Source organism: Nelusetta ayraudi, unplaced genomic scaffold (genome assembly GCF_046127955.1).
Source record: "Nelusetta ayraudi isolate G7.1 ecotype Tasmania unplaced genomic scaffold, CSIRO-AGI_Nayr_v1 ptg000128l, whole genome shotgun sequence".
Taxonomy (NCBI): Eukaryota; Metazoa; Chordata; class Actinopteri; order Tetraodontiformes; family Monacanthidae; genus Nelusetta; species Nelusetta ayraudi.
In genome coordinates, this window is record NW_027466178.1 from 1,428,465 (window position 1) to 1,455,000 (window position 26,536).

At 47.5% G+C, this 26,536-nt stretch overlaps 1 protein-coding gene across 1 annotated transcript; it reads right to left on the reverse strand.

The window, feature by feature from the left end:
* Positions 1–15,731: 15,731 nt before the first annotated feature.
* On the reverse strand, positions 15,732–24,561 carry dthd1 (death domain containing 1). The gene is made up of 9 exons (XM_076050674.1): positions 24,134–24,561; positions 22,828–23,158; positions 21,984–22,163; positions 21,456–21,715; positions 20,578–20,727; positions 17,720–18,009; positions 16,969–17,219; positions 16,797–16,887; positions 15,732–16,306 (listed from the first exon to the last, which is right to left on the reverse strand). The coding sequence occupies exons 1-9, from the start codon at positions 24,427–24,429 to the stop codon at positions 15,999–16,001; spliced, it is 2,157 nt and encodes a 718-aa protein (XP_075906789.1). The 5' UTR covers positions 24,430–24,561; the 3' UTR covers positions 15,732–15,998.
* Positions 24,562–26,536: the final 1,975 nt, after the last annotated feature.

Sequence of the window (26,536 nt, forward strand, 5' to 3'; positions counted from 1 at the left end):
GCGCTACCGTTATGCATTTAGTGCAGCTGCAGGTTTAATGGAAGGAGTGTCACAGATGATGATCATCCACTCAGGGCGGTGATTCCCCTTGAACCCGGGGCAGCGGCGACCCCGCCGTCACGCGTCACGCTGCTGAAACTGCCGCTCCTGCAAATCATTTCATGCATGTTTTAGCTTCTTTCTTTTTTTTTTTTTTTCCCGTCCTTCGATTGTGAGTTACCCCGGATTTACAGCGCACTGCGTCCGCGCCACACAGCCGATCTGAAGCGACCGACGAGCTAATGGGAAAATTTCGAAGGCATGTTAGCAGTGGGCAAGACATAAGCAGTAGTTCAATGCAGGGAAGTAAAGGAAGTGAACATTTAGCTCTGTGTTTTCTGAGAATTGCCTGTGTTGAATCTTTAACCATGTTTGTATTTGTTGTTCATGCGAGTCACAGTAAATCATTCAAAGATTGACTGGAAACTTGTTTCCATCTCGTGACGTGATTTTAAGAACATTTTGAGAACTTCTGGAAGTTGGGGGTAAGTTGCTCATCCTGGTGTGTGATGTGTGCACAGGAAACTAAAAGACTTGCTTATACTTGATTATGGTGGTGGGACACACAGGATTTGTCAAAGTCACATGACCTGACCCCCGTCTGTCATGTGAAGAGTGATGTGCATTTAGGTTGACAAATTATTTCTGCCAGTGGTCCATTCTGCCCAAAATACCCTTTCTGACAATGACACGCCCTTTGTGACGTCACAAGGAGCACCAATACCACTCCTCTGTTCTGATGTCACTGCCAGTCAGGTGTTGTCTTCTTGTTTCTGTCTCCCGACTCCTTTTCCCATTAAAGTCACAGTGAGCGATCGGCTTTTGTTCTGTTTGGTGCATTGTGTCAGAATGAGCGGAGGAGCAAACAAACAAGTCTCTGTATTTAACATGCAGATGACAAGAAGCTGTGATGATGGTTGCTTGACGAGGCCCCGCCTTCGGTCTGCACAAAAAGTACAAAAAACTGTCTTGAAAAAGGCTGCGGCAGAATCTTCCTTGGCGTGTTGGATGATTTTCTCTGTTTTTCAGATGCGACCCGAGCGCCAATACGAATGTGACAGAATCTCATCCAAGGAGATCTCTCGATATTGAAACGTGACGATATTTCTCGCACGACAGGCAGCGACCCATCAAACTGCAAGTTGTCCAGACTTCAATTTGTGACCTGTGGGGGGCGGTAATGTGCCTTTGATAGGTCAAGACTGGCAGAAACTGACCAGAAGAAGGGGAAGGAAGGGGCGGAGCTGCTGCGTCTGCCATTGCGGGAACTCCTTTGTGTGATGTTTTCCGAGCTGGACCGACTTCCAGACACTTCCCAGCCAGCTTCGCAGTTGTCTGTTGGAACCGGAAGTGAAGAACGATCAAACGTGTTTGATAGTTTGCATTGTTTACACCCTAAGTTGCTGTCAGTGGCAGAAAGGTCTGAATAAAAAGCGATGATTGAGTCCTGTGGGAATCCTTTAAAACATGAGCCGCATTTTTCAGATTCGGGAGTCACGATTCCTCATCTCTATCGACTCCCTGAGTGCTCTTCGCTACCTCTAGCTAGCTAACAGAAGAAAGACTTAACGTGTTACTGCCGTGTTTCACTGGTACATTCACATATATACATATATATTCATGAAATACAGCTACCTGGGTGGAGCTTGCGTGCGCACGGATTCCCGCACACTCTGGGTGATGACTCAAAAACCCCAGTGGTCTTGGGTGAGTGGCTCATTGGCTCATATAAACTTGAGTCACTGGAAAGAGTCGACTTTCACCTTCTCTAGTAGCCAAAGTTAGTCCAATTCTGCAGACGTGATCCTGGAGGTCTGCGAGGATGCTCGCAGAACACAAACTAAATCTTTCCTCTCCGGGATGAATCGTCCTTTCAGAGCCTTTAAATCAGAGCAGACACACGCTGCTCTGATGTTAACGTTTCCACGTGGTTCAGCTGCTTTACCTTGATGACTGGGACGAATCCGCCTGCTCTTAAATGGACGGCGAGGCTTCACACGTGAATCCAAACGGCTGCCTTCCTGAACGGGAAGAAAGCCCAGCGGCGGGACGGCGTCCGGAAAACATCTCATTTTCCTCCTCATTCTCTCTGTGCCACGCCGCCTCTCTTTATTGTGCTCAACAAAGCGTCCTTTAATCGCTCTGACTTTGAACACGGTTCCCCGCAGGGCGCCCGGGGTCTCCGCTGCAGCCATCTCCACCAATTCCCTCTCTTTTGAACGACAAGCGATACTGCCAGGCTGAGATATGCTTTTCACCAACCGATTAAATTAGGGATGTGTTTGTTTTTTTTTTGTTTTTTTTCCAGAAAAGTTGAGATTTTATCCCGAAAAAATCTTTTCAAGCTGATCCAAATGAGGAATATCGAGAGGCTGATGCGTGTCTCCTGACCCGTTTGTTCCTGATGCCTTCATGTAGAAAGTGATTAATGAAAGAACATGCAAATATGCATCCACGCCCAGAAACAACTGAATCTCACGTGCTTTGCGAGCGACTCCCGACACTGCAGGGCGCTGCCTCTGACATGTGCCAATCCCACTTGTTTGCACTCCTTAAATGCTTAAAGGCTCTTCAGCTCGGTGCAGCGCAGCGGCGGCGCCAGGGGACCGTGATTAGCCGCGCTTTGTTGAGGTTGCTGCAGGAAAGTCACAGTTCAGACGAGATGGGTTTTGCTTATTGGATTGGATGGTTGCTGCTCGAGCAGAGACAAGCAGAGGCGAGAGGCCACCGTCCAACACCTGGAAATTCATTCATTCGGCAATTTTGCGCGGCAAAGTTAACATTTATTGAAGGTGTTTTCCCCAGAACGGCGGCGCTCGCGCTGCAGAATCCATTACTCGCCGCTGACCCGGCTTGTTTGTATTCCTGTTTGTCGGCGTCCTCAGGGGGCCAGCGCTTTCGCTGTGAGCCCGGAGGCCTTTCTGTCATCACAAATATAGCCTGAGAAGGCCCCTGGGCTTAGTTAAATTCACATTATCTTCCCTAAATGATGCTCGGACGGTGTAAAATGTCATTCACAGCCCGACGGGGGAAAGGTAACAGCTCATGCATCACCACTTGAATCTTATAAATGACTAAGAACTGCCGTGACGGTTGTTTTTCTGCCTGTCTTGCCTTCGAGACCAGATGCAGTAAGGCTTGTTGCGTCTTCGCAGCGGAGACGGAGGGGAGTGTATTTGGTGTTTATGAGTCAGAAATGAAGGTCACCTCTTATTTCCCTCAGCTGCTATTGCTAACAGTGCTGTGTGTTTTCCCCCCTCTCCTCAGCTCAAAACAAAATGAATTGCCACAACCTCGTAATTGCTTCTCTTTTCCTGCCAAGCCGATGCTCTCCGAGTTGCGCAACACTCGGCGCACACTGTTGTGGCTAATAACGCGGCGCCTCATTGACTGTCTGCTAATCTGCCTTTATGAGAAGCGATTGGACAAGCAATTTGTTCAATTGGAGGAATTAAGTCAGAGATTAAGCCCCCTGCAAAATGTGTGGGAGCTCGTATTTTGTTCTTCCGAGCGCCAACTGGTCTTTTGCTGTGTTAATTAGCAACCGGGGCTATTCATGCTAGTGGCTGAATTACCCAAGCGCTCAGAATGCCACCATGACTTCATGTGGTTTCGTTTTTTTTCCTCCATTACTGAGCTTGTTTTGTCACCATTGTTTCTCAAAATTGGAGGAGGAACGATTTTGAATTGGTTGCAAACAGAAAAAAAAACAATTCCTTACAGAGAGGATTTTGCTGTCCGACATATAAAAATGATGCTTAATTGTTTCCAATTGAGGATGTTGATATGCTCAGATTTACAGTATGTTAAACCTGTGTGTTTTTTTTTTAGTCAGCGTCCTGAGCTTTCTTTCCCTCCAGACTTTGCCATCTATGCCACCAGAATGCTTAGTCAGCATGCTAGCTTTTATCTTCTTTTAAGAAATAAAGGTGCAATTACAAGTTCAAATACCATCCGCAAACGGAAAAAAACAAAAACAATTTGTTTTTGGACCCAATAAGAAAATCTCTCAAAATGTATCTTAATCAAATGCCTGGAGTTAATTTTTTTTCTTTCTCGACTAGCCATGGACGTTGCATATGTTATATTTCCCATTTTTGGTATGAGCAACTGCTTAACTGTCAGAAGAAACGGGTCCCAGTTTACCTTAATGATAGCAGAACTCTCTTGGGCAGTTGAGAGCCCTCGTTCACGGCACCACAACACAACCTTCTGCGTGCTAAGAAATTAAACGTGTGCTTCGTCATCATAAAAAATAGTACGGCAGCGCCTCTGGGTCTCATTAAAAATCCTAAATGATGTGCTAATCTGTGGGTTGCTGCCTGCCTCCGTGTGTGTGTGTGTGTGTGTGTGTGTGTGTGTGCTGGGTGGGGATTGTCCACATTGAGATGCAAAGCCGCGATGGAGCGGCTCGGTTTGCCTCGGCGGATGACGACCGCTGCCTTGCTGTTTGACACCGGATTAATAACAACAATGGCCAGATTTATTTGCGGCGTTAAAAGCTGGAGGTCTCTCTTCGGCACTTTCCACATTTGACTAATTCCTGCACACGAGTGCGGTGTTAAAGGCGGAGGCAGATATGAGCGCCGGGGGAAATACTGTCACCTTTTTTTTTTTGAAGTCAATCGTTGCCTCGAGGTCCTTTTGATGTCGGGGCCTGTTGTGTGCAAAACGGTTTTTCCGAGGATGCAGAGAAGCCCTGTGAAAAAGCCGCGAAATAAGGCGGCAGAAAAACCTCATTGAGATGCATCCTTGTGGATAAAAAAAAAGAGAAAAGAAAAGGAAAAACAGCTCTCAGGGAGGCTTTCTTCAAGCTTTTAAGTGAAGGCTGCGCTCTCCTCTGCTTTTGCACAACTTAATCGAATTTTGCCGAAGAAAACAACAGATGAAAGCTTGTCTGCAGCATTTCCTCCTTCTCTCTTGTGTGGATACAGCTCTCCTTCTTGTTTGTATGTATGTGTGTATGTGTGTATGTGTGTGTGTGTGTGAGACAGAGAGAGAGAGAGAGAGAGGGAGAGAGAGAGAGAGAGAGAGAGAGAGAGATCGTGCATATCAATCAATCCAACTCTGAGCGGCCCTTGGAAAAGTGCTTTGGCCAGGAAGAAATTACACAGCTCGGACTTCGGTCCTCCTGTTTGCTCTTGTTGTTTGTTGTTGTTTATTAGCATTGCGTTGACATTGTTTACTTGCGTGTCTCAGCATTTCTTCTCAGCCGCCGCAGTGTATCCGTGCACACCGCAATGATCCACGCGGCCGCGGACGAAAACCACACCGGGCGATCGCTCACGTTCCGATATTCCCGACTTGCTTTCACCTTTCACCCCGAGCCGCTCGCCCAACCGTCTGCTCAGGTGCCATGACCCGTGAAGGTAACTAACAGCCAGAGGAACCAATTAGAGCGCGGCAAAGAAAAGAATAAAAGCCTCCTCAGCAGGACTGCCGCGTGGCAGCGTTGACCGCTCCGCACGCTCTGCGCTGAGAAGACGTTTGCAGCAGCTGCTGAATATGTATATATTTTTTTTGATTGGGTGGCCGTGACTGCGCTGAGCGCAACCCGTTTTAGCCCGATGTCTGTTGGTGACGGCTAATCTTGTCCGCCGAGACGATTCTCAGCCGCAATTAGCGTGGAGTTCACAGCGAGGCGGCGGCGAGACGCCGAGAGCGGGCGGCTGCGTTGCAAAGGTAAGACGACAAATTGGACTCTCGAGAGTTTTTCTTTCAATATCTGTGAAACTCATCCAGCCACTTATTAAGCGACGACAGTTTGCACACGACTCCCTTCGTTTCCTTTTTTTTTTCCTTTGATGGCTTAAATCCTATGAAACAGGAAACTTGCTGGAAATGCTTTGGACAAATATCAGACTCGGATCGCATTTAAATCCGTTCAGTAACATTAAAAAGGACTTTTTAGGTTTCTGCTTCAAATATTCTGATTAGTCACAGCAGTGCTCAGAATAAACAGAAATATAATTATTAGGGCAAAGACGACTCCCCCTTTGCCCTTGTTTACTTTTGTCTTTTGAGGTTTAGCCTTTTATGTTTAATAAGCGCATAAATTTTACCCTCCAAAATGTAACCTTCCGGAATTATGGAAAAAAAACATGCCAACAACAAAGGAAATAAACAAACCAAAAGGTCGCCGTCTTTGCCCACGCGCACAGTTTTCATGATAATTGCATTACATCAAGTGAGGAAGAGGTTCGCTGTGGAAATAGGAACACATCCTCACTGAAAATTATTTATTTAGCTATTTTTTTAATGGAGAGGGTGAATGTTCAAAAACATTGTAACAGCTTTTGTGTTGCTCCCAGAAAGAGAGACGGAAACTCCATCATCGGCCTTTTTAACAAAATCTCTCAACTCTGTCGCTCCAAAGTGCTTCGCGTCTGTCTGGGCTTTTGTTCAAAAAATGTCGCCTCTTCTCAGTCAAAATTGTCCGGCACATATTGAAAAGAAAAAAAGAAAAAAAAAAAGGACCAAATCTCTCAGCTGAAAGGAGAAACAACAAAAAAACGAGTGGAGCGCACGGCTGCGGTGCAACAGACCTCAGTGGGAGAGGCAGCGTGTTTTGGCGCGGGTGCAAACGTTGTTGCTGGAGCAGTTTTCTCTCGGTCAGCGCACTGGCCCGCTCCGGGGTCAGCCGATCTCTTACATGTGCACGGCTGTGTGGCTGATAACACGAGCCTGCAGGCAGCTGGAAGCGCAGTGTGAAGTCCAGACGTGAGGCGCCACATTTCCCCATGAGAATCTGCTTGTGCGTGCGTGTGTGCGTGCGTACGTGTGCAAGGCATTCTTTTTTAATTTTTTTTTTTTTTTCCACCTCCCAAAGCTGATCTGCCCGCCTCGGCTCTGGGTTGCAACCAAAGCTAACCTCTCGCTAACCTCTGCCGAGCTCAGTGAGGCAATCAGCTCACGGCCTAATCGGGGAATCATCCCAAAATGCGTCTCTGTTAAATATCAGGTTCATCGAGAATACCTGCAGGCGAGGGGCGTGTGTGTGCGTGCGGGCCCCCTGGAGGCTGAACGCTGAGGTGCGAGTCTCAAGGAGCGCCGGTTAGCCTCCAGGGCGGCTTTCTGAAACGACGAGGATGCTGCGGTGTTATCGTCGTTCGTCATCGCCTTCCCTCGGCCGACGCTGGCTGGCTAGCGCCCCGTTATTGCGCTCCTCTCCTGGGGAAGACGAGCAGCTGACACTGATAAAGACACACAGATTGGGAAGATTTAAAGAGGGGCGGGGGAAAAAAATATGGCGACGCGGATAAGATAAGGATGGATTTGTAACAGAGTAGGAGTGGGGGGGGGGGGGGGGGGGTGGGTGATAGGACAAAAAAACCCAACAAAAACAAAGTAGTGAGAGGACGGATTCCTGCGCCGCTATCATCCATCTCCATCCAGCGAGGCTCCAATCAATTGGACGTGGCTGCACTCGAGCGGCGAGGCGGCACTTAAACCAGGGCTGAAGGTTGGGAAAACAAACTGAGGGAGAACATGAGCTGCAGGCGGCTGCAGCAGCAGCGGCAGCGGCAGCAGCAGCAACAGCAGCGGCAGCGGCAGCAGCAGCAGCAGCAGAAACAACAGCAGTAAAAGCAGCAGTGGCAGCCGCAACAGCAGCAGCAGCAGTAAAAGCAGCAGCCACAGCAGCAGAACCAGCAGGAAATGGGGATTAAAGCCAGTGTTCCACTGCCCCGCCCACTACGCGTCTCCAGTTAGCGGCGACGACTCTGGAGCTCCTCGCTCTCGTTCCTCAAAGGTTTCAGCCTCGACTAGCGTGATTGACAGGCGCGGCAGCAGTGGCGGGCGGAGGAGAACCCTCGCCTCAGTTGTTGGCGGATACTTCTCTTCAAATTGAATTGAGAGGAAAAAGAAGCCAGAAACATGAGCTCGTTAGCATTGTGGCCATTAGCGCTTAATGTAAATCTCACACACCAATGTGTCAGGAGAAGAATCTGGAATCTGCACCATCTCCAGTGCACACACACTGCTGGTGATCTTCTGCTCATGCTAAGCTAACAGGACAGTCGCTTGGCTATTGGCGCCAGTCGCCTGCTGCTCCTCCAGCACCTCCTGTAGTCGCCCGCTGCTCCTCCAGCGCCAGCTCCAGTCGACTGCTGCTCCTCCAGCACCTCCTCTCTTTGCCTGCTGCTCCTCCAGCGCCTCCTCCAGTCGACTGCTGCTCCTCCAGCGCCAGCTCCAGTCGACTGCTGCTCCTCCAGCACCTCCTGTAGTCGCCCGCTGCTCCTCCAGCGCCAGCTCCAGTCGACTGCTGCTCCTCCAGCACCTCCTCTCTTTGTCTGCTGCTCCTCCAGCGCCTCTTCCAGTCGACTGCTGCTCCTCCAGCGCCTCCTCTCTTTGCCTGCTGCCTCTCCCTTGCCTCCTCCTCTCTGCCAAATCAGGAAGTTTTTTGCATGCCGACTTTAACGAGAGTGACTCATGCCCGGACCCCCTCCTCGTCTTTTTGGGCCGGGAGCCAGCAGGAGGATGACATCACAGCAGAGGGACGGAGGAGCACCCTGCAGCCGGTGACATCATCATCATCATCCTCATCATCATCATCGCCGCCGCCGTCACCGCAGCCAGCTCGCTCTTCTCCTCAGCCGGCCTTTTGAACGGTCCGCGGTCTTTCGTTATCTCCTCCCCCACCCCCTCCTGCCCTGAACACCCATCCCCCCACCCACCCACCCACACCTCCTCCTCGCCTCCCGTCCTCCATATTTCTCCTTCTCCCTTCAACACAATACAGCAGCAGCAGCAGCAGCAGCAGCTTATCTCTGCCTTCCCTGCAGCTTCCTCTCTGTCTTCCCCCTCCCTCCCTCCCTCCATTCTTTCTTTCTCACAAGTCTTTTTGGGTGGTGAGGGGATGGAGGATGGGAGGTTGGGGGGGGGCGGGTGTGGCGGGTTCAGTGCGGCCACATCCCAGGCTCTTTGCTAGATTAATTTGCAGGGGCTCTGGCCCGCACTGCTTACTGTACGCAGTCAAAGTCACTCAGGGATTAACGGCCAGGATGGAGGGAGGGGAGCCCCCCCCCCCCCCCCCCCACTCCTCCAACCCAATGCCACCCCTCACCCTATTTGCTGCCTCTGCAAAAAAAAAATCTCCCCCCCCCCCACCCATCTACATCCCCATGACTCCTTCTTGTCCCTCCAAAACCTCCAGCCGTCCCTCCTGCTCCGCTCCACCTCTTCTCTTTGTCTTCTCCATCCTATCAAGCCTCTCTGGGTAATTACTGTAATGGACTGGCCGGCCTGGGGAGGAGGGGGGAGGGGAGGGTGGCGGTGGGAGGTCAGGTTGCTTGGAGGGCAGTTGGGGGAAGGGGAGGGGGGGTTGGGAGTCCATGAGTGAGATTTCCTGCAGGGTTTAGCTCCGTCATGCTTCTCGCCTTCAGCGCTGACACACATACGGACTCGCGCTGATGGTCACACGCCAGGCCGACGCCCACTTTCAGCCAGTGCCATTGAGAAGCATGAGGAAGGAAGGAATAATTTGTGATGAAAAGCCGCTCAGGGACTGTCTGACCTCTAGTCAAGCTGTGCTGGCAGATTGCAGGTGCACCAGCGGCGGAAGAAAATGTTTTTCGGACGCCGCCTTCATTTGTCAAGAATCACTTGAAGGTGCAGCGTGTAAAATTCTGCCATCTAGTGGTCACATTCTAGATTGCAGCGGTCTTTTGGTCACCCTCCCTCTCCCGAGCTTGCCAGTGAGCTACGGTGGCCTGGAGGTGGACACCTCATCCACCTTCTTCCTCGTTGGTTTGTTTGAGGTCGTGGGTGTTCACGCTAAATACCAAACGTGGCGTCAGGCAGCTGAGTTGTCCACACCTGAAGGAAGTGACACGACTGCGCACGCTGTATGGGCCCAGTAATGTGGAAGTCATAAACTTTTTGGGCGTGTGCGCTGGGTGAGCCATCTTGGACTCTGAGGGGCTGAGCAAGACCCTTGCTATGTGTATATTCATATATGTACTGTATATAAGAACCATTCTATGGGTAGAAAAACTAAATTACTGTTATTGTACTGTGAGTATACAATTTTTATTAATATATTTACGTATGTATATATATATATATATGTATATATATGTATATATATATATATATTTCCATTAAGCTTTTACCAACACAAAAATAATAAATCAGACCAAATTTCACACACTGGACCTTTGAATCTGCAATCTCACAGTCGCCCACATGTTCCACTTCTGCATGTGCGCCGCTCGGCCCAGGTGCAAACTGGATGTTTCAGCAAGATAACGGGACGAGTCTGGAGCGAGTGGCTCTGTGCGATCGCTCATCTGACACGTTGCAGTCAAAGCTGACAGCTGTTTGAGAAATGCCAAATGACACCGACAGTGTCCAGACACACACACACGCACACACACACATTAGAAAAAATAAAAACACACATCTCCTCTTCCGGTCATTCAGACACTCGGATGCGGTGGGTGCGAGCGAGGTGCTCGTGCACGTGAGCGAACACGCTCGGCCTGTCGCAGGGTTGGGCGGTTGCGGTTGCAGATGTGAGCAGACGCGACTCTTCGCAGTCAAGCCAGTTCACTCGGCCGTCCGGCTGGAGTGCAGCTGGTGAAATCACTTCAAACCGTCTCCTGCCCCGCCGCTCCTCCGACCTTCGCAGCCGCACCGACGAGCTCTGTCTGTCTATTACTCCTTCTCGGCTGGCCCCTGGGTTTACTGTAGCACCTCTCGTCAGTTCAGAGAGAATTGCCACGCAACCGCCCGTTTCATTGAGAGGCTCGGGGATCTGGGGAGGAGAACACCGTCGAGCGGAAATATTCATAAGGGTATTTATAAGACGTCTCTCGGCTGCAGTCTTCTGATCAAGATTTGCGTTTCCCGTCCAAATTCTTGTGGCGCACCAAAGTGGAAAATGTGCAAAAGTCTTGAAATATTATGCAAAAGAAAAAAAAAAATCTTTGTGCGTGTAAATCTCCTTCTCTCTCTGGTGCCACCGCTCATTAAGACGATTATGATGTATTTACTCCTACCACTGCTGAGCTCGCCGTGAGGTCGCCTGCAGCTGTTAACACATTAACTGTTGCATTTTCTACCAAGCACGCACACACAAACACACACATGCACGCACACACACACACTGGCTAATCCTGAAACTCTCCCCAGCTAGCATGCATCATTTATAGACATGCACCAAGCAGGGACTGTTCGTTTACATGCAATAATACATTAAGCATTCAGGATTGCGAGCACTGAAGTAGAAACCTAAAATCTACATTCACTGAAAATGCAAAAAGTCAAGTGCGGTTTCTTTCCAAAAGTGACATAATATTCAGTATACTGTAGAAATAGAGTAACAGCGTGATTATTATTCAGTAGCGATGCAATAGCAGGGTGATTATTATTCATTCCCAGCATGTGGAGGCTTTCAAGTCAACAAAGCAGAAAAGTATGTGGCTTTTATTCTCACTTTTAGGTCTTAGTTTTGTTCCTAACATAGACAACTTGTGACAGAGAGAAAAAGTGTGTGTGTGTGTGTGTGTGTGTGTGTGTGTGTGTGTGTGTGGCGGTGATTCACCCACTGCGTGCTCCTTCCATCCTTGTTTGCAGCCGCCGTGCTGAGCACTGGCCAAGAGGGGTAAAGGTCAGAGGTCAGGTGGAGGTCAGCCAAGCAGACAGACTGCTGGCTTACGGAGGGGAGACTAACGAGATGCTCACCCTAATGTGAGCGGCTTTATTAAACCGACGCTGCAGGCGCGGAGAGGGGGGGGGCCTCAGCTTCGGGAGGCACAGCCGCCGCTGAATCGCGCTCGCAGATGTTCCAGCTGACGTGACGGTGAGCGAGTTGACTTCTGTGAAACGGGACGGGGAGACTGATTGGCGCAGATGAAAGGACGTGAGAGGGAGGTGAGCTGCAGCAACCTGGAGGGTTTTGTGGATACAAGCTGCATCCATGCTGGGCGTCTTTGTGCAAGCACTCAATAACAATCTCTTGTGACAATGTGGTGCTTTTTCTCTCCAATGTGACAGAAATACATCTCAGTAGGTAAGTGAAGTTTGTGTATTGTTGTGGGTTTCTTTTTTTTTTTTTCTTTTTTTTAATAAATTGCTCACAAATTTATGAACACATCACAGAATGTTATTTTCCTTCTTCTTTGTGTTTCTGTCTTGTTGAGTGAAATTAAAGCAAACTTTTGAAAAAAAAAAAAATGCTGCGTTTCTATGAAGCAATTTTAATGCAAATTAATGATGCTGTGTACAGTGTGTAGTGTAAAGTGTACTGCACAGGATGGCGCTACGTATACTTGAGATAAAGGAAGCTTTGCTACCTCAGAGTTGATCCTGCAACCTTGTTTTCATGTTTTGGAATCAGAAGAATTGGTTTCCAATGATGCTTTTTCCATATAGCTTCTAACGTGATGATTTCTTCCTCCCCAGGCATTCAAAGCAGAGACGTCCTTGGGGTGCCATCACTGATGGACAAGTGATGACAACTTAATCCTCTCATAGAGTAAAGTGAATTTGATCAGAGTAATACAACTTTACTACAAGATATTTTTCAGATATCACTTCCAAATGTGTGCATTTTGGCACATTTTTTAATACACCGTGTAGAAATCTGCAGGCGCCAGTGGAGATCAGAGGTGGCGAGGAGGGCGGGGTGACCCACTGCTCACATCAGAATCCTTTCACACGGCGGTGGACATAATGTGACACCCCCCCACCCCACCACCACCACCACCACCTCCGCCTCCCCCCCGCCGTGCTCTATCTCTCACCTCCTCTCCTGCTGTTTACTCCATCTCCCATCACTCCTCTCGTCACCCAGCGACCCCTCTGTCATCACAGCCTCTTTTCACCTCCTCCGGCTCTGCATTGCCGGATCTCCACCCGCCAGATCTCGGGAGGATTTCCAAGGTAAACAATCCCCAGTTTGATTCCATCAGAGGAGAGTCGGTGGAGGGCCGAATGGCCTCGGGGAGATTATCTCCGAGCACACAGACCAAAGAAGTGGACGCTGAGAATTGCAGTTTTGCACCGTATGTGCTTTTCGCAGCGCAGTAACCAGGTTACACTGAAGGTTTCTTCAAAAACAGCCACAGAAAATAAATATTTGATTTGTTTGAAGTGTGTGGATTGACGTTTGGTTCACATTTGGCCTTCACAAACCTTTAAAAATGTGTTGTTTGATGTCGGGCTGAAACCTCTGTGTGTGTGTGTTGTGCAGTGGCAGGCGGCAGGAGATCGGTCTAAGATTAAATGGCAGTGTTGGATGTACACCGGTGATGTTTCCTGTTACCGTGGTGACAGGGACCCGCCTCCTTTCAGAAGCTGTTCAGTCGACCCAGCTGTTCTCTCTGCCCGCGGAATGAGAGACGTGTTAATCAGGCGCTGTTGAACGCTACGCCGACAGGTTTTTCTAATTTTCCTTCTCTTTCTCTCTCTCTCTCTCTCTCTCTCTCTCTCTCTCTCACACACACACACGCACCCAGAATCACCTTTGAGTTTGAATCCATCCCTGTTTCTGAACAGGTGCATCAGCTGCTCAGGGCTCTTGGTTCGCTCGTCTCAGCACATCGCAGTGACCCTCCTCACCTGCAGGGCGGCGCTGGCTGCTCCCAGAAAACAGATGTTTTTTTTTCAAAATTTACCACCCCGTACTGACAGAAAATTCATGTTCGTTAGTACTTAAATTTCTTATTCCAGGCAGATTTGACAGCTTGATGAAAATTACATGGGAAAGTTAAATAACACATAAGACGGCTTTGCTCAGAGGGAAACAGGAAGTAACCGCACGCCAATCTTTTCGTTTCGAAATCCTGCCGAAATGCTTTTTGTTGCAAAACTCTTTCTTTGCCCTATTTTTCCCATCCACGCCTGTCTTGAACGTTCTATCAATCATGAGGTGACCAAAGCTGCATCAGCTTCTGGCGCTCATTCTTTCACTCTGCACAAGAAAACTGTTGCCCACAGACAAAACAAACCATCACTCTAGTTTTCTCATCTTTAGCCCGAGATGCAGCCATGTGCAGGTCTAAATTCCTCTGAGACTGTGTGTGTGTGTGTGTGTGTGTGTGTGTGTGTGTGTGTGTGTGTGTGTGTGTGTGTGTGTGTGTATCATTGGCTGAATGAGTAAACAAGAGCCAATTAAAACAGCCTTGCAACCAAACTAATCAGAGCGACTCCCACGCTGATCTGATCCTGATGTGACCTTCAGGATTCCTGAATGTTTTTCAATTTGAAGACGACAAGGATGCTTTCCATCCCGCAAATTAAAACGCCACGCTGTCGTGAACGCGTCTTCAGCCCATCAGCTCTTTACCTTGACGGCTCCGAGTGATCAAGAGAGGAAGGTTCGTGCCCGCGGCACATTTTCTCCCAACCAAGCCATGATGAAACGGGCGATGATGAAACGGACGGGGTCTTCGCGTGGCTCTCTGGCTGCTGGCGCTCCGCTGGAGGCCCCCTCCTCATTAGGCCCCTCCACCCCCCACCTCCTCCAACCGGACGATGGGCAACCTCCCAGAGTGCCTTGCTGCGTGGCCTTTTCAATAATGTAGAGAGGAAGGGAGATAAAAACCAGAGCGAGGGGGGGAAACGATTTCCCACTCGCTGCTGGAGCCCCCTCTGTGACATTTACCTCGTGCAGGACCCTCAGTGTGTGTGTGTGTGTGTGTGTGTGTGTGTGTTTGATGGCCCTGTGCCAGGCTAATGACCGCCCACCCGCTGAGGCACAAAAATCTCGCTCCGCCACACGTGTCACAAAGGGAAGAGTGGAAATAAGGAGATAATGGGGAACTTGCAACTCAATGTGGGATGTCTTGGGAAGAGATGCGGAAGCAGCTGAATCGAGGATGAGGTTTTTGTCAGGTGCAGAGGAGAACATCTTGTTTAATCCGTCCGCGCCAACTGTAACCGTTTCACGCTTCATTAATCCAGCTGCCACACGGCACCCGGTGTGCCGCCCTCCCCTCGCCCCCCGGCAACCACCATACCCCCCCCCAAACCCCCACATCCTGGACACCTGGCATCCATCAGTGCAGCTTCAGCGTGACACACAGCTGGAGCGGAGCCTCCCGGAGGCCAGGTGAAAGAGGTGGCTGTCTTTAAAGAGGCAGAGCTGCCGCGGCGCTGTTGCTGGAGTGGCCGCACAAAGCAGTCCAGAGTTTCCAACCGTTTCCACCACGGCCACCACACGAGTCTGCAAAGGTTGGAAAACACCTTGAAGGAAGCCATTAGAGCGCTGTTCTTCACCTCGGAAGCAGAAACAGTGGGAGTGTTTTCAGTTTGAGCTCCATTTCAGCCCAGATTTCCGGTTTGAGTTCTTTGTTGCTTTATGGTTTTCACAATTTGCAGAGAGATTTTTTTTTTTTCTTGGGGTGGGTTAGAGTTAAAACAAAAATGTGATATGTTTAACTTGAATCACAGACATTCAGTGTGCTGGTTAAATGGGAATAGATGAGAGAAGTCTACAAAATATTTATTGTCATTGGTGGCTGAAAAAGCTGCAGCCACACAAAGGCAAAATCACATTAAATCCATCTTTGAATACAATCCAAACAACCTTCTTTAGCCATCTTCAGTTTCATTCTAAGTATATATATTTTTAATATAAAAGTCGCACCCTCAGATTTTTGGGTACTTATTAAAACACAGTTAATGAGCTAAACTATATTTCCTCCTAAATATTCATAAAAGTCTGTCGCACTCACAAAATGTATCATCATTATTGATTTGAGTCGTATTGTCCCTTATTATATTGACAGGAAAAATCAAACTGTAAAAATTTGTTGTAAAATTAGAAAACAAACCCTTCTGGTTTCTGTCTCCATATACAGGATAGAAAGAAGTTTCCCCGCGCCGTAGTCTGGTTGGAGGCCCAGGAATCTCACAATCAGATGCTGACACCTGCTGGACAAAAGTCATCTCCACAACCCAGCGGTGATTCCGGGCTCTTGGACGGCTGTGAATTTCATAATAATGTCTAATTTTCAGGCTTGTGTGAGTGCAGCCTGTTGGGCGGCCTGTCTCAGCAGCAGCTCCCTGGCCAGGTCCGGGCGGCCGCTGCTGGCCAGGCACTGGGCCAGCTGACAGGCCTTGGCCGGCTGCGTGGCGGCAGGCTGGCCCCTCCTCCACATGGTCAGAGCCTCGAAGGCCTGGGAGGACACGCTGTGGCCGCCACGCAGCTTCACCAGCTGGGCGGCGCTGCGGCGCAGCCTCAGGGAGAGCAGCAGGAGGGCGAGCTCCTCCTCAGAGAGCTGCTGGGACAGCCAGAGCAGGAGAGGGTCCGACAGGAAGTCTGCTGGGTGGAGGGCAAATGGTCACACTGGCTGGATTCTTTCTTGTTTTGTTTTTATTAGGCTGTCTCACAATGAATGGCAGAGCAAATGAGTTAAATATTACAACATATAAAAAGAAGGGCAGTTTTAAATGAATATTTAAGGATTTTAACCTTAGACTTAATTTGAAGTAAATGTTGGTTTTGTATATAAACTATATTTAGAAAATTTATGTTTTCTGAAGACACCAAATTCATGAAAAGAATTGTTGGATAGAAATTTTTTGAACATTTTTAATGAAAATCACTTCAAAGTTACGAAAAGATAGTTTTCAAGTTTTCAAATTCCAATAGGCTGAATCGCAGGTTTCCTTTTTCTTAAAAAAAAAAAAAAAAAAAATGTATTCAACCTTTGCTTAAATCAGTTCTTTCATAATCTATGATTCCATTAATGAAAACAATCCATTATTTGTTCAGTCTCGAGAACTTCATACATAACTTGTCCAACTACCATTTCTTAAGACAGCAAGGTCGCGACCCCCACCTCGCTCCTCACATGAACTCGCCCGAGCTGTGGTGGGCTGGCTGACGCTTCGCACCTTCTAAGAAGAAGACGAAAGAAAACATCAGTGCTCTCCTCTGACGGGAGGTCCCGGGTGAAGCGGAGGTCCGGGCCGACTCACCTTGGGTAGCGTCAGATTGAGCTTGCAGACGGGATCTCCCAGAGGCTTCACGTCCAGCTGCTGGAGCCCCTCACCGCCTCCCAGCTGCTCTCTGGTCGCCCTGTAAAAAACGGCCGTGCCCTTGTAGTGCGGCGAGCTGTGGTTCCCGAACGGGTCGACTTCTGTCAGCCGCAGCTCCAGGTGGCTCCTCAGCTGGCTGTGGAAGGTGATGCAGTGTTGTTGAGCCTCAGCCGGTGCAGCCTGAACTCCCGCTGTGGGAAACAAATGGTGACACCACGTTTCGATGTGTGGGGAGACATGAAGTTGGACCTTCTGTTTCTTCCTTGGCCTTTTTTTTTTTTTTTTTTTAAGCCATTTTATGATCTTCATTTTTTATCTCATCTCATCTCATCAATGTAGATTTCCAGAAAACAGCGTATTAACCCTCCTTTTGCAGCTGCAAAAGCATGAAACAGAGGCTTTGATGGACCTTCAACTTGTTTAGAAACTCTAAAAACAGGTGGGGAGACCCAACTTGTGGCTGAGAGTGTTGGTCCTATCCTGAGTAATATATCAGTGCCCCTTGTGACACCACAAAGGGCTGAGTTCCCAAATTGTGTGATTTAGCACACACGATTGAAAAAAATGGGACCAAGAAAAGGAAATAAAGGACAAACTTTTCTCATTTGTCCGACTAAATAGAGACACTGATAATACATATGTGAACTTGACCTAAAATGGGAGTCTTGATGGTTCTGGCCACTGAACCCACCTGCAGAGGTGATGTTTCCACTGAAGCGGAGGACCAGCTGCTCTCCCTCCCCCATGCTGATCTCAGCCGACGTCTCCGTGAGGTCGTCGTAGCCCCGCAACCGTAGCCTGGACATCTCCCAGCTGAGGTCTCTGCTGGGCAGGGCGGCCACCAGGACGTGGTGGGGCGTCTCCCGCCTGCGCTGGAGGAGCACGGTGACCCAGTGGCGGCCGGCCGACTCCTCCAGCGCCCCGGCCAGCGAGGCAAGCTGGCAGGGCTGCAGCGGCGAGAGGAGACGCACCACCAGCAGTCTGCACGGAGGAAATGTGAGATTTGTTGCTGAATAAATGGAGGAGATGAGCCGGTTATCTGAGCCTGAGCGCAGCCTTAATGCAGTTAAAGACGGAATCATGCATTCCCATCACCTACTGCTCATGTACAGTATTAGTCTCCAGGGGGCCTGTTTCAGATAAGGAAGACATGGGGAGTTAGCGAACAAGGGGAGTGAGGAGAATCAATCCTTATTAAAGACTGCTCAAGCTTATTATAAGTCATACATTTACATGTAGATTTGATTCACACTTAACGCAGAGTGAAGCGTAGATATCTGACTGACTTTCCTCAGGACTTACAACCAGGAAGTTATGCTCTGACATAAAGCCTGGAATTTAAAGCTCCTAGCCCCCCTTTATGCATACCGCCCTACCTAAACCCTTTATGTAAAAGAAAAAAAGAAACCCTTCCCTAAATCCCGTTGGTTGTAGCGCTCCACCACTCTTACGCAGAAGCGTAAAGCTTCACCATTCAAAGGGCACCAGAACCTACTAGATCCAATCGCTGAGGAGAAGAAATGGTGGATGGACAACCTGTAAGTACTTCTTTGTCATAAAGAATTGCAGCAAATTGCTTGGAAAAAAAATAATTTGCATGTTTGTAGTTGTGGTAAAAGTCATATGATGAAGGATATTAGAAAGTAGGGCAGACATGTGTTGTACAGGCTGAGCACAACGACTCTGTGAAATGAGTAACTTTAGTTTGGATTGTTGATTTAGTAGATGGTAAATTTGAGAATAACTTTATATCTTATTGTCCTTTTTTCGTCGCACCACAGTAAGTTGAAATCTGTAGTTCCACTGAGAACACTTCAGTTGCCCAAGCCCTGCCTCTCTGGAATCAGACACGCAGCAACGTTTTCATGTTGAAGCTCCAATCAGAGCTCATTGTCCACAAGTAAGAATCAAGAAAAAAAAACTAATCATACCAAAAACATTAAGTTGCGCCAAACTGATTCTCTTGCTGTGTCTAGGGGCAATGTCTTGTCCTTCCTCTGGGTGGTGGGAGGTGTCCTGATGACAGTCACAGCTGGGGGGCGCTGTGTGGACGTGGCCGTCTGCACATTTTCGCACCCTGCTAACCTGAGGCGCCTGTCACACGCGCTTGTCAGACTCTTGGGACAAAGATTCCAAACGCACATTGTGACAAACATTCATCTAGAGGTAAATATTAAAATACACACACTCACTCTCACACACACTCACACACACACACACACACACACACACACACACACACACACACTACGAAACAGCTGCTGCCCCCTTCAGGTGGATTATGGTGCATGTAAGAGACTTCTCCTTAGATATGCAGAGGACCATGGAGATGTTGTTCACTGAGATTTTTTTTGTCATTTTAGTTTTTTTTTTATGACAATTTCCAGATGTTTTTTTTCTTTGCAATTTATTTGACTAAATTGTCGTAACTGACCACAAATGCTTAATTTTGTTTGTCTTTTTTTTTTTTTTTTTTATCTTGTAGAATGTCTCCAAATCCAAACCCAGCATCAAAAAGCTGTATTTTACAGACAGGTGCCTCAAAACGTCCAAAAAATAAGAAATTCCTTATTATCAAATTCAAGGCCTTCTGCATTTTATTCTTGTTGTTGACCCTTACGTCCTTATCTAGCTTCAGCAGCCTGCCACTGCCACTGCCAGACCTCCAGGCTGCGCTGTGGCTTCCTGCCGACGTCCAGCCAAACCTGGAGCCGACCTCAGCTAACTGCATCTCCGTGAGAAGGTACATCAGTGACGTGAGTCTGGCTCCAGCTCCTGCTCGTCACTGATGACTCGGAGTTCATCTTGTGCTTTGTGTCCAGTCAGGGGATCCATTACATCCTGGTTCACCGCTGGACTGTTGTCACACTATTTATGGGAAATGACTGCAGCCAACTGAAACGCTACAAACCATCCAATCAGATGCTGTGGCTGATCAGCTTCAGCTGTGAGGCGCTGGCTCGAGGAGACAGGGTGAGAGCCAGAGGACGGACGCAGCGTCACAACACAGCTAATACAATTCAAAAAGCTTTAATCCGATGCTACATGTTTTTTTTCTATCTTCTTATTAGATTTTTCTGGTGCAAACTGGTCAGACTGGACAAATCAGAACTGCCTCCTCCACAAATGTAGGACCCAAGAGGCCGAGCCCCTGCTTGCTGGCCCTGCTTCTGCTCTTTCTCTGGATGTTTCTTCCTCATGCTGCACTCTTTGCTGTGGTCTGTCTGGGTTGCATCATCCAGGAGCATATTCATAGATTGTATAGTCACAGAATTGCACTGAATAAAGACTAAAATAAATTCTCAAGCAGCCATTTATCAGTTTAGCAGTCGATATGCCTGACAATTTTCAGCGTGCTTTCTTTTTGCTTTTACTTTAGAAACTTAATAAACCTGTTATAATGCATATCAAATCAGAACTTGCACTAATAGTATCTGTCTCTGTTGTGTTTGGACCCATCCGTGTCACTGACTGGCGATAAACACTTGTTTATCAGCGCTAATCTCCCGCTGTGACACACATTGCTCGAATGCGATGTCTGATACACACTTGTCAAAGTTCTCCTGCAGCTCAAAGGACACGAGGCTGTTCTGCAGGTTCCTGACGTAGACGTTCTCCAGGACGTTCCATTGTTTGTCTCTGTAGCCCAGAGGGACCAGCAGCTCGCCAGACGTGTCCCTGGACTTCACCAGGGGGACTCTGACAGGAAAGGAAGCATTTTTAACAAACAAGCAAGCAAGCAAACTAAGTGAGTTAGAGCCTGGCACAATACAGGAGCACAGTGGTGGAAAAGAAGCTTTTGGATGCCTCTTGTATTTGTGCTATTTCACATTAAGAATCACTCACACAGTGCAGTTTCTTTCAGCACCGTTACCATCCAGGTCAAAGCTGCATCTTTCAGTAAGGTAGTAAGATAATGCCCCTTGCTACACATCCAAGGGCTTTCTTTCTTTCTTGTAAACTATAAAGATAATTGGCATTTGTTTGTGTCTGTTTGACAATGCCAAGGCTTTTGAAAGAAAATCAAATATTATTCTGCAAATATTTTGTGATAATATTTGTGGCTTTTTCCCTCCACAAGTGCCACTTTTTCAGGAGCGTCCGCTGTAAGTTCTAGAGATGGTAGCGCAGAACCCATTGATCAGCCGTCTGGTGCTAACAACCATGCCTCGCCTACCACCACTCAAAGCAAGTTGTCTTCTGTTGAATCGAGTTGCTGCAATATGATTTGATCCGATTTGCTATTTGCTTGTGATTTCAAATTGCTTTTCACAAGCGATCAGGAACTGTACATAATAAACCTGCTTGAAAGAGCTTTTTAAAAAAAAAAAAAAAAAAAAAAAACACGGATCAGCCCTTCTCATTTGTGGCCCTCTTGGTGAATTGATGAGCATTCATCTCTAAGAGAGAAAAATCATTTAGCTCACCTGCCGTGTTTTCCCTGTCGATCTCCGGGGAGAGCAGTGCTTCTGCACCCGTTCGGCTGCTGTATCAGCTCCCCTTGCCCCCTTTTAGGCCTCTTCTTGTCAGCGTTGAGTGGACAGGGGAGGTTGAGGGTCAGGGGTCTCCTCAGTGGCTGAGAGGCCGGGTGGGTGAGGTGGAGCAGAGGGCTGGTGGACACCACTGAGTGATAGCAGTCGCTGTTGGCCTTGACAGCAGCCACAAGAGCAGCATCTATGGGCTGGATCTGAGACGAAACAGCTGGTCACACACAGTCACTTCCATAAGAGAGCAGCTGGGTTTTTTTTTTTTTTTTTTTTTTGAGAAGATCAACTAACTGACTGATACTTGAAAGCGGCCGCAGCTGCTTCGCTTCCTACAGCAAACACCTGTGAAACGTCTAAATCTTTACTGCCACATGTTTCTTTTACAACATTTTTCTTGGCCAAAATTCTAAAACCCTGGGATGATAAACTAGCTCTGACTGTCAAGCAATCACACTGCAATGCGAGTACCATGGTTTGAGCCATCACTGAAGCTGCAAAGGATCCTGGGAGATAGCTCAGACACACTCTTGGGTCCATGGGGAGTTTGAGTGACAGGCCTTTAGGGGGAACTGTGTAACTTTCTCTTTTTAGGCAGGAAACCACGGCGAACACACCCAGAGAGTAAACCCGCACCTCCGCAAAAGAGCCCTGCAAGAGGAGACAAAACAGCTGAATCCAAATGTACACGACATCACAAACTGAAGAGACCAGCGACAAGTTGAGAAGCAGGATGACAGTGTGTACAATTTGTCATCATGGGCACATGACTGGTGGTTGTAGCGCAGGTTTGGGAAAACAAATCAATTTATCTTATAAAGCTAAGCCCTACTTACTAAAACTAAGATATTGTGTCTGTGGTGATTCACAAATTCACAATGTAACTTGTGGTGGAAAGAGTGTAAAAAGCAATCAAAGCCAGAACCTTTCCAAGACGGTGGTTTAAAGGTCCAGTGTGTGAAATTTGGCTTGATATATAATTTTTACATTGGTAAAAGCTGAACACATTGCCCATAAAAGTGCATACTTGCAGTATAATAAAAGTAATTTGGGTTTTCCTACCCTTAGAATGGTTCTCTTATATATAGGAATATACATAGAGCAATTAGCGTCTTGCTCCTTGTTAGCTGTCATCTTGAGCTGCCATTTCTTAAGGAGCCTCTGTATTTTAATGAGCCAATCTGAAGGTGCCCTAAATATGAAGCACACTGTCAGGCCGGCTTCCTTAAAGATTTGACACACTGGACCTTTAACTCTTTCAAAAATTCAACCAAAGCAAATGCTAGCTTTTTTTCCCACTATTCCCAACCCTTACCCTGTGCCCCCCAATGGCGCCCTCTGTTGTTCGCGGTGTGATGTAGCTGGTCCTTCCCTCCTCGTCCAACATCTTCACGGCCACGTCCCGGTAGCAGCCGTGGTATCGGGCGCAGAACGGAACGACCACACCCACAGGGAGCTGGAGGTCTGCCCCTTGCCGACCTTTGACCCTGACCACTCTGCTGACCAGCTCCTCTGCTCCGCTCACCATCAGGCAGCTCAGAGTGTCCGACACCTCGCAGGTGATGGCCTCTGCCACACCAGGGGGCGCTCTGAGGAAGCAAGCGTCTGGCACACGTAAGCCACTGTCTGTCAGCTGGCCAGTGAGCCTGGAAGTCAATAAAAACATATATCTTATACAAATATAGAGGGTTTATAGAACATTCTGACACAAAATTGCAAAATTACAATTTTAGGCCTTGGCTCCAGTCATATGACCGTGTCTGCTCTTAATTTTGGATAATAATTTGCGTTGTTTGTCATCTCATCTTTCAGCCTTCCTCTCCCTCTTTCTGGTGACATCGTTGGGCAGATGCAGAAGCTGAGGAGATTAAAACCTTGAGGAAACATCTGTAGGTCGTTCCAGGATTTATTTCTTTTTAAACAGGCACATATTTGGACAACCATCTCAGGAGGGTTTAATCCATTCACTGCATATAAAGATGGAAGGAGACATCATGATGACATCCCACTGGTTTGCAAAAATTTCTTCTGAAAGGAAGAGATTGGCTTCATGCTCAGCACCATCTGAGTTTCCAGTTTGTTTTGAAACCAGAAGATTCCATGAATGGATGTTTGTGGTACCTGTGAGTGAGTGAGTGAGTGAGTGAGTGAGTGAGTGAGTGAGTGAAGCGCCAGCCCACCCGCTGGTAAGCCGGCGTCTCTTGGCTACCAAACTGCAGCCATGACAACAACTTTAAAGTCGTTTCTACCAGAAATGTATCCAAATTGGACAAAATTACCATCAGAGCCTATTCAATGATTTGTATTATCATTTAATAAGTGATTTGGACCAGCCAAAGTCATTTTTTTTGTCTGCAACCATTTTGGCGCTCTCTACTGGCTGAAAAATGGAATGCAGGCTTCGGCCTCCTTTCTGAAACTCTGTCCATCTTTTGGTAAAGTCTGTGGTTTAATCCTGCATCAGTGGACTTGAGAAAAGAGCACAAGGAATCAGGTCCCGCACAGCAGGATCATTTAGGATTTTACCCTCAGAAGAGCAGAGAAGACAACTGTTTGTTCTTAAACCATACTTTCTTTTCCAAGTCTATTTGGACACAAAGACAATAGTTTCATCTACTCACCCCACAATGACCAATTTTCTGTTTTTCTCCTGTTTGCCTTCGACTTTTTCAGCTCCCTCCTCCACTGAATGTGGTGAAAAACCACTCCGATTGTTGATTTCTTCTCTGCTCTGCGCTAATTCCAGGTCATTGCAATCAGAGCTGCGGGATGTGAGGTCTGACTCCTTCAGAGCATCAGTAAATGGCTTTGCATTATGTCCATCATCTCCATCTTCAACATCCATCTTCTGCCCAGAATCATCTGTGAGAGCAACTGCGGTGTCCTGGTGACTGTCTTCGTTGGTGAGCTCCTCCATGGCTTTTACTTCTTTTTCCTCCTCAGGTTCTGTTGCAGCTCCCTCTGCTTGTAATTTAAGGAATTCTGCATCCAGTTTGCTTATTATTGCACCCAGTTTATCAGTAATGTGCTGAATGTCTGCGTGTATACTAATAAAAGCATTACTGAATAAGTCTGAACAAGGGAAACCTTTATTTTCTAAACCTGAAACAGAAGAAAAATACAGATAATGTGTTAATAATATGTTCCGAGCTTAAAAATGCCAACATTTACCAATGACCCTGACCCTAAAATGTACTAATTTTTAACCATTTTAAAGACAAAGAGTTTGTTGTTGTCAGAAAAGCTTCAGTACCGTTTGTCAGTTGATGTTGATGCTTGCTGCCCCCTGGTGGTCGGTTTGCCAACACGTGGGCACAGTCTCTGAGCGCATCCCTCGACGCTGCCACTCTCACTGTGTGAGAAATGCTCAGCTCCTTCAGCACCACCAGGACTTTTTGCATGCACCTCCTCTCAGCTCCAGCGGCAGCATCGACTTTGTCGTCCTCCTCATGCGACTCCTCTCCCAAACGTCTCCTCCCATCCGCTCCTCTGCCGCAGGGACTTTGGAGGAGACTGACAGCTTCTAGCTCGCGTATGGCTTCAGTCAAAGTGCACAGGAGGCGGTCCTCGCTCTGCCCTGCTCCCACTGGCTCTGCTTGCTCCATCTTTTTCCTGCATACAACCCAGATCCACAATCCGATCTGACAGCCGGCCTTTTTTTTTTTTTTTTTTTACACTTGCCCTTCGCTTTTCAGACCTTCACTACAAATGCACTGTCTGGTCCTGTGCACCGCCTTTTTATACTTGAAGCAGGGCCACCTTGTTGCCATTGACTGTTACTGTGCACAGCTTACTTGACTTTAAGAGCCACTGCTGTATTTATTTGTCTGCCAGCAATAAAAAATGTTGCCAAGGCGAAGCCAGGAGGCGTGGTGGGGCGCAACAAAAGAGGAGCCACACTGCACGAGGATTCCTGGGAGGAGGGGAGTGCTCACCCAGCCCTCCGCCATTCTTCACTCACTCATTTTACAGCTCCACTGTCAGCATGTCAGAGACACATCAGGCCTCTTACGGGCTATTTTAAAAGTGTTTCTTCTGAAAGAGAGACGCAAAGCCGAGGCCAAGAACACTGACCCCAGTGTCGTGTTGCGGGTTTCCTGTTGAATGTCAAGTTTTATAATCTAAACACGCGTGTGGCAGGAGAAGAACTATCCTGAGAAACCGCTCAGTAGACACGTCTCACATGACTGAATATAGAACATTCTGTTTCAGTAAAAAGCAGAATGTGTTCGTTTTTTTCAACATCATTAGACATTCTTTGTATTATTGTGAAATCAATCAGTGCACAAACCAAACAAAAGCATCGTAGTTGTTTAATTTATTTTTTGCTTGTTTTCTCTATTAAGCAAAGTCATTACTAGCCCTGCCATGGCGAAAGAAACCATATAGTATTTACATGAGGTCAGTCAAGTAAAACAATTCTGAAAATGTATTAATACTATGTTTCAGTAAACTTGTTGGCAAACTGTGCAGAATGATATTGTAACCCCCCTCCCAAAACCTTCATGGGACGAGAGTTTCAATGAAATTTCACAAAAAGGTTCATGATGCACTATAAGTAATGTTCATAAAGTCATTTTAAAATAAAAATCCTTTGTCATGCAACACCTAAGGAAAATTGTATCCCACATTAGAAAAAAAAGGATGAACTGAACAAGTTTTTTCTTTTTAAAAGTATTTTTGTTCGATTTTGTAATTTAAACAAACAAACAAACAAACAAACAAACAAACAAACTACAAACAAAACGGCTCTAATTTCTGCAGCGGCATGACTGCTGCTCAAGATGCTCTAACACAGGGGTCACCAACCATGTAGCCCCCAAGGACCACATTAGCAGGCCGCAGGCCTGTTCGAAGAATTGCACAACTCATTGAGCTGCGTCTAAAATTCAATTTCATCCAACCTTGTTAAGTCATTGTTGGTAATTATTGAGAACTCATTGACTTGATAAGTGTCTTCACACAGATGAGTATCATTAATAACAATTATATAACTCAGAGAGTTTGTAATTTCAAGAGCGTGG

Excerpts from the sequence above, each read along its gene's own strand:
- dthd1 (XM_076050674.1), bottom strand. The coding sequence starts at position 24,429 with ATGGAGGAGCTCACCAACGAAGACAGTCACCAGGACACCGCAGTTGCT. Across the intron at positions 23,159-24,133 it reads AGAAAATTGGTCATTGTGGG|GCTCACTGGCCAGCTGACAG; the intron begins GTGAGTAGATGA and ends ATTGACTTCCAG. Across the intron at positions 18,010-20,577 it reads CTGCAGGAGAACTTTGACAA|ACTGCTGGTGGTGCGTCTCC; the intron begins GTGTGTATCAGA and ends TCCTCCGTGCAG.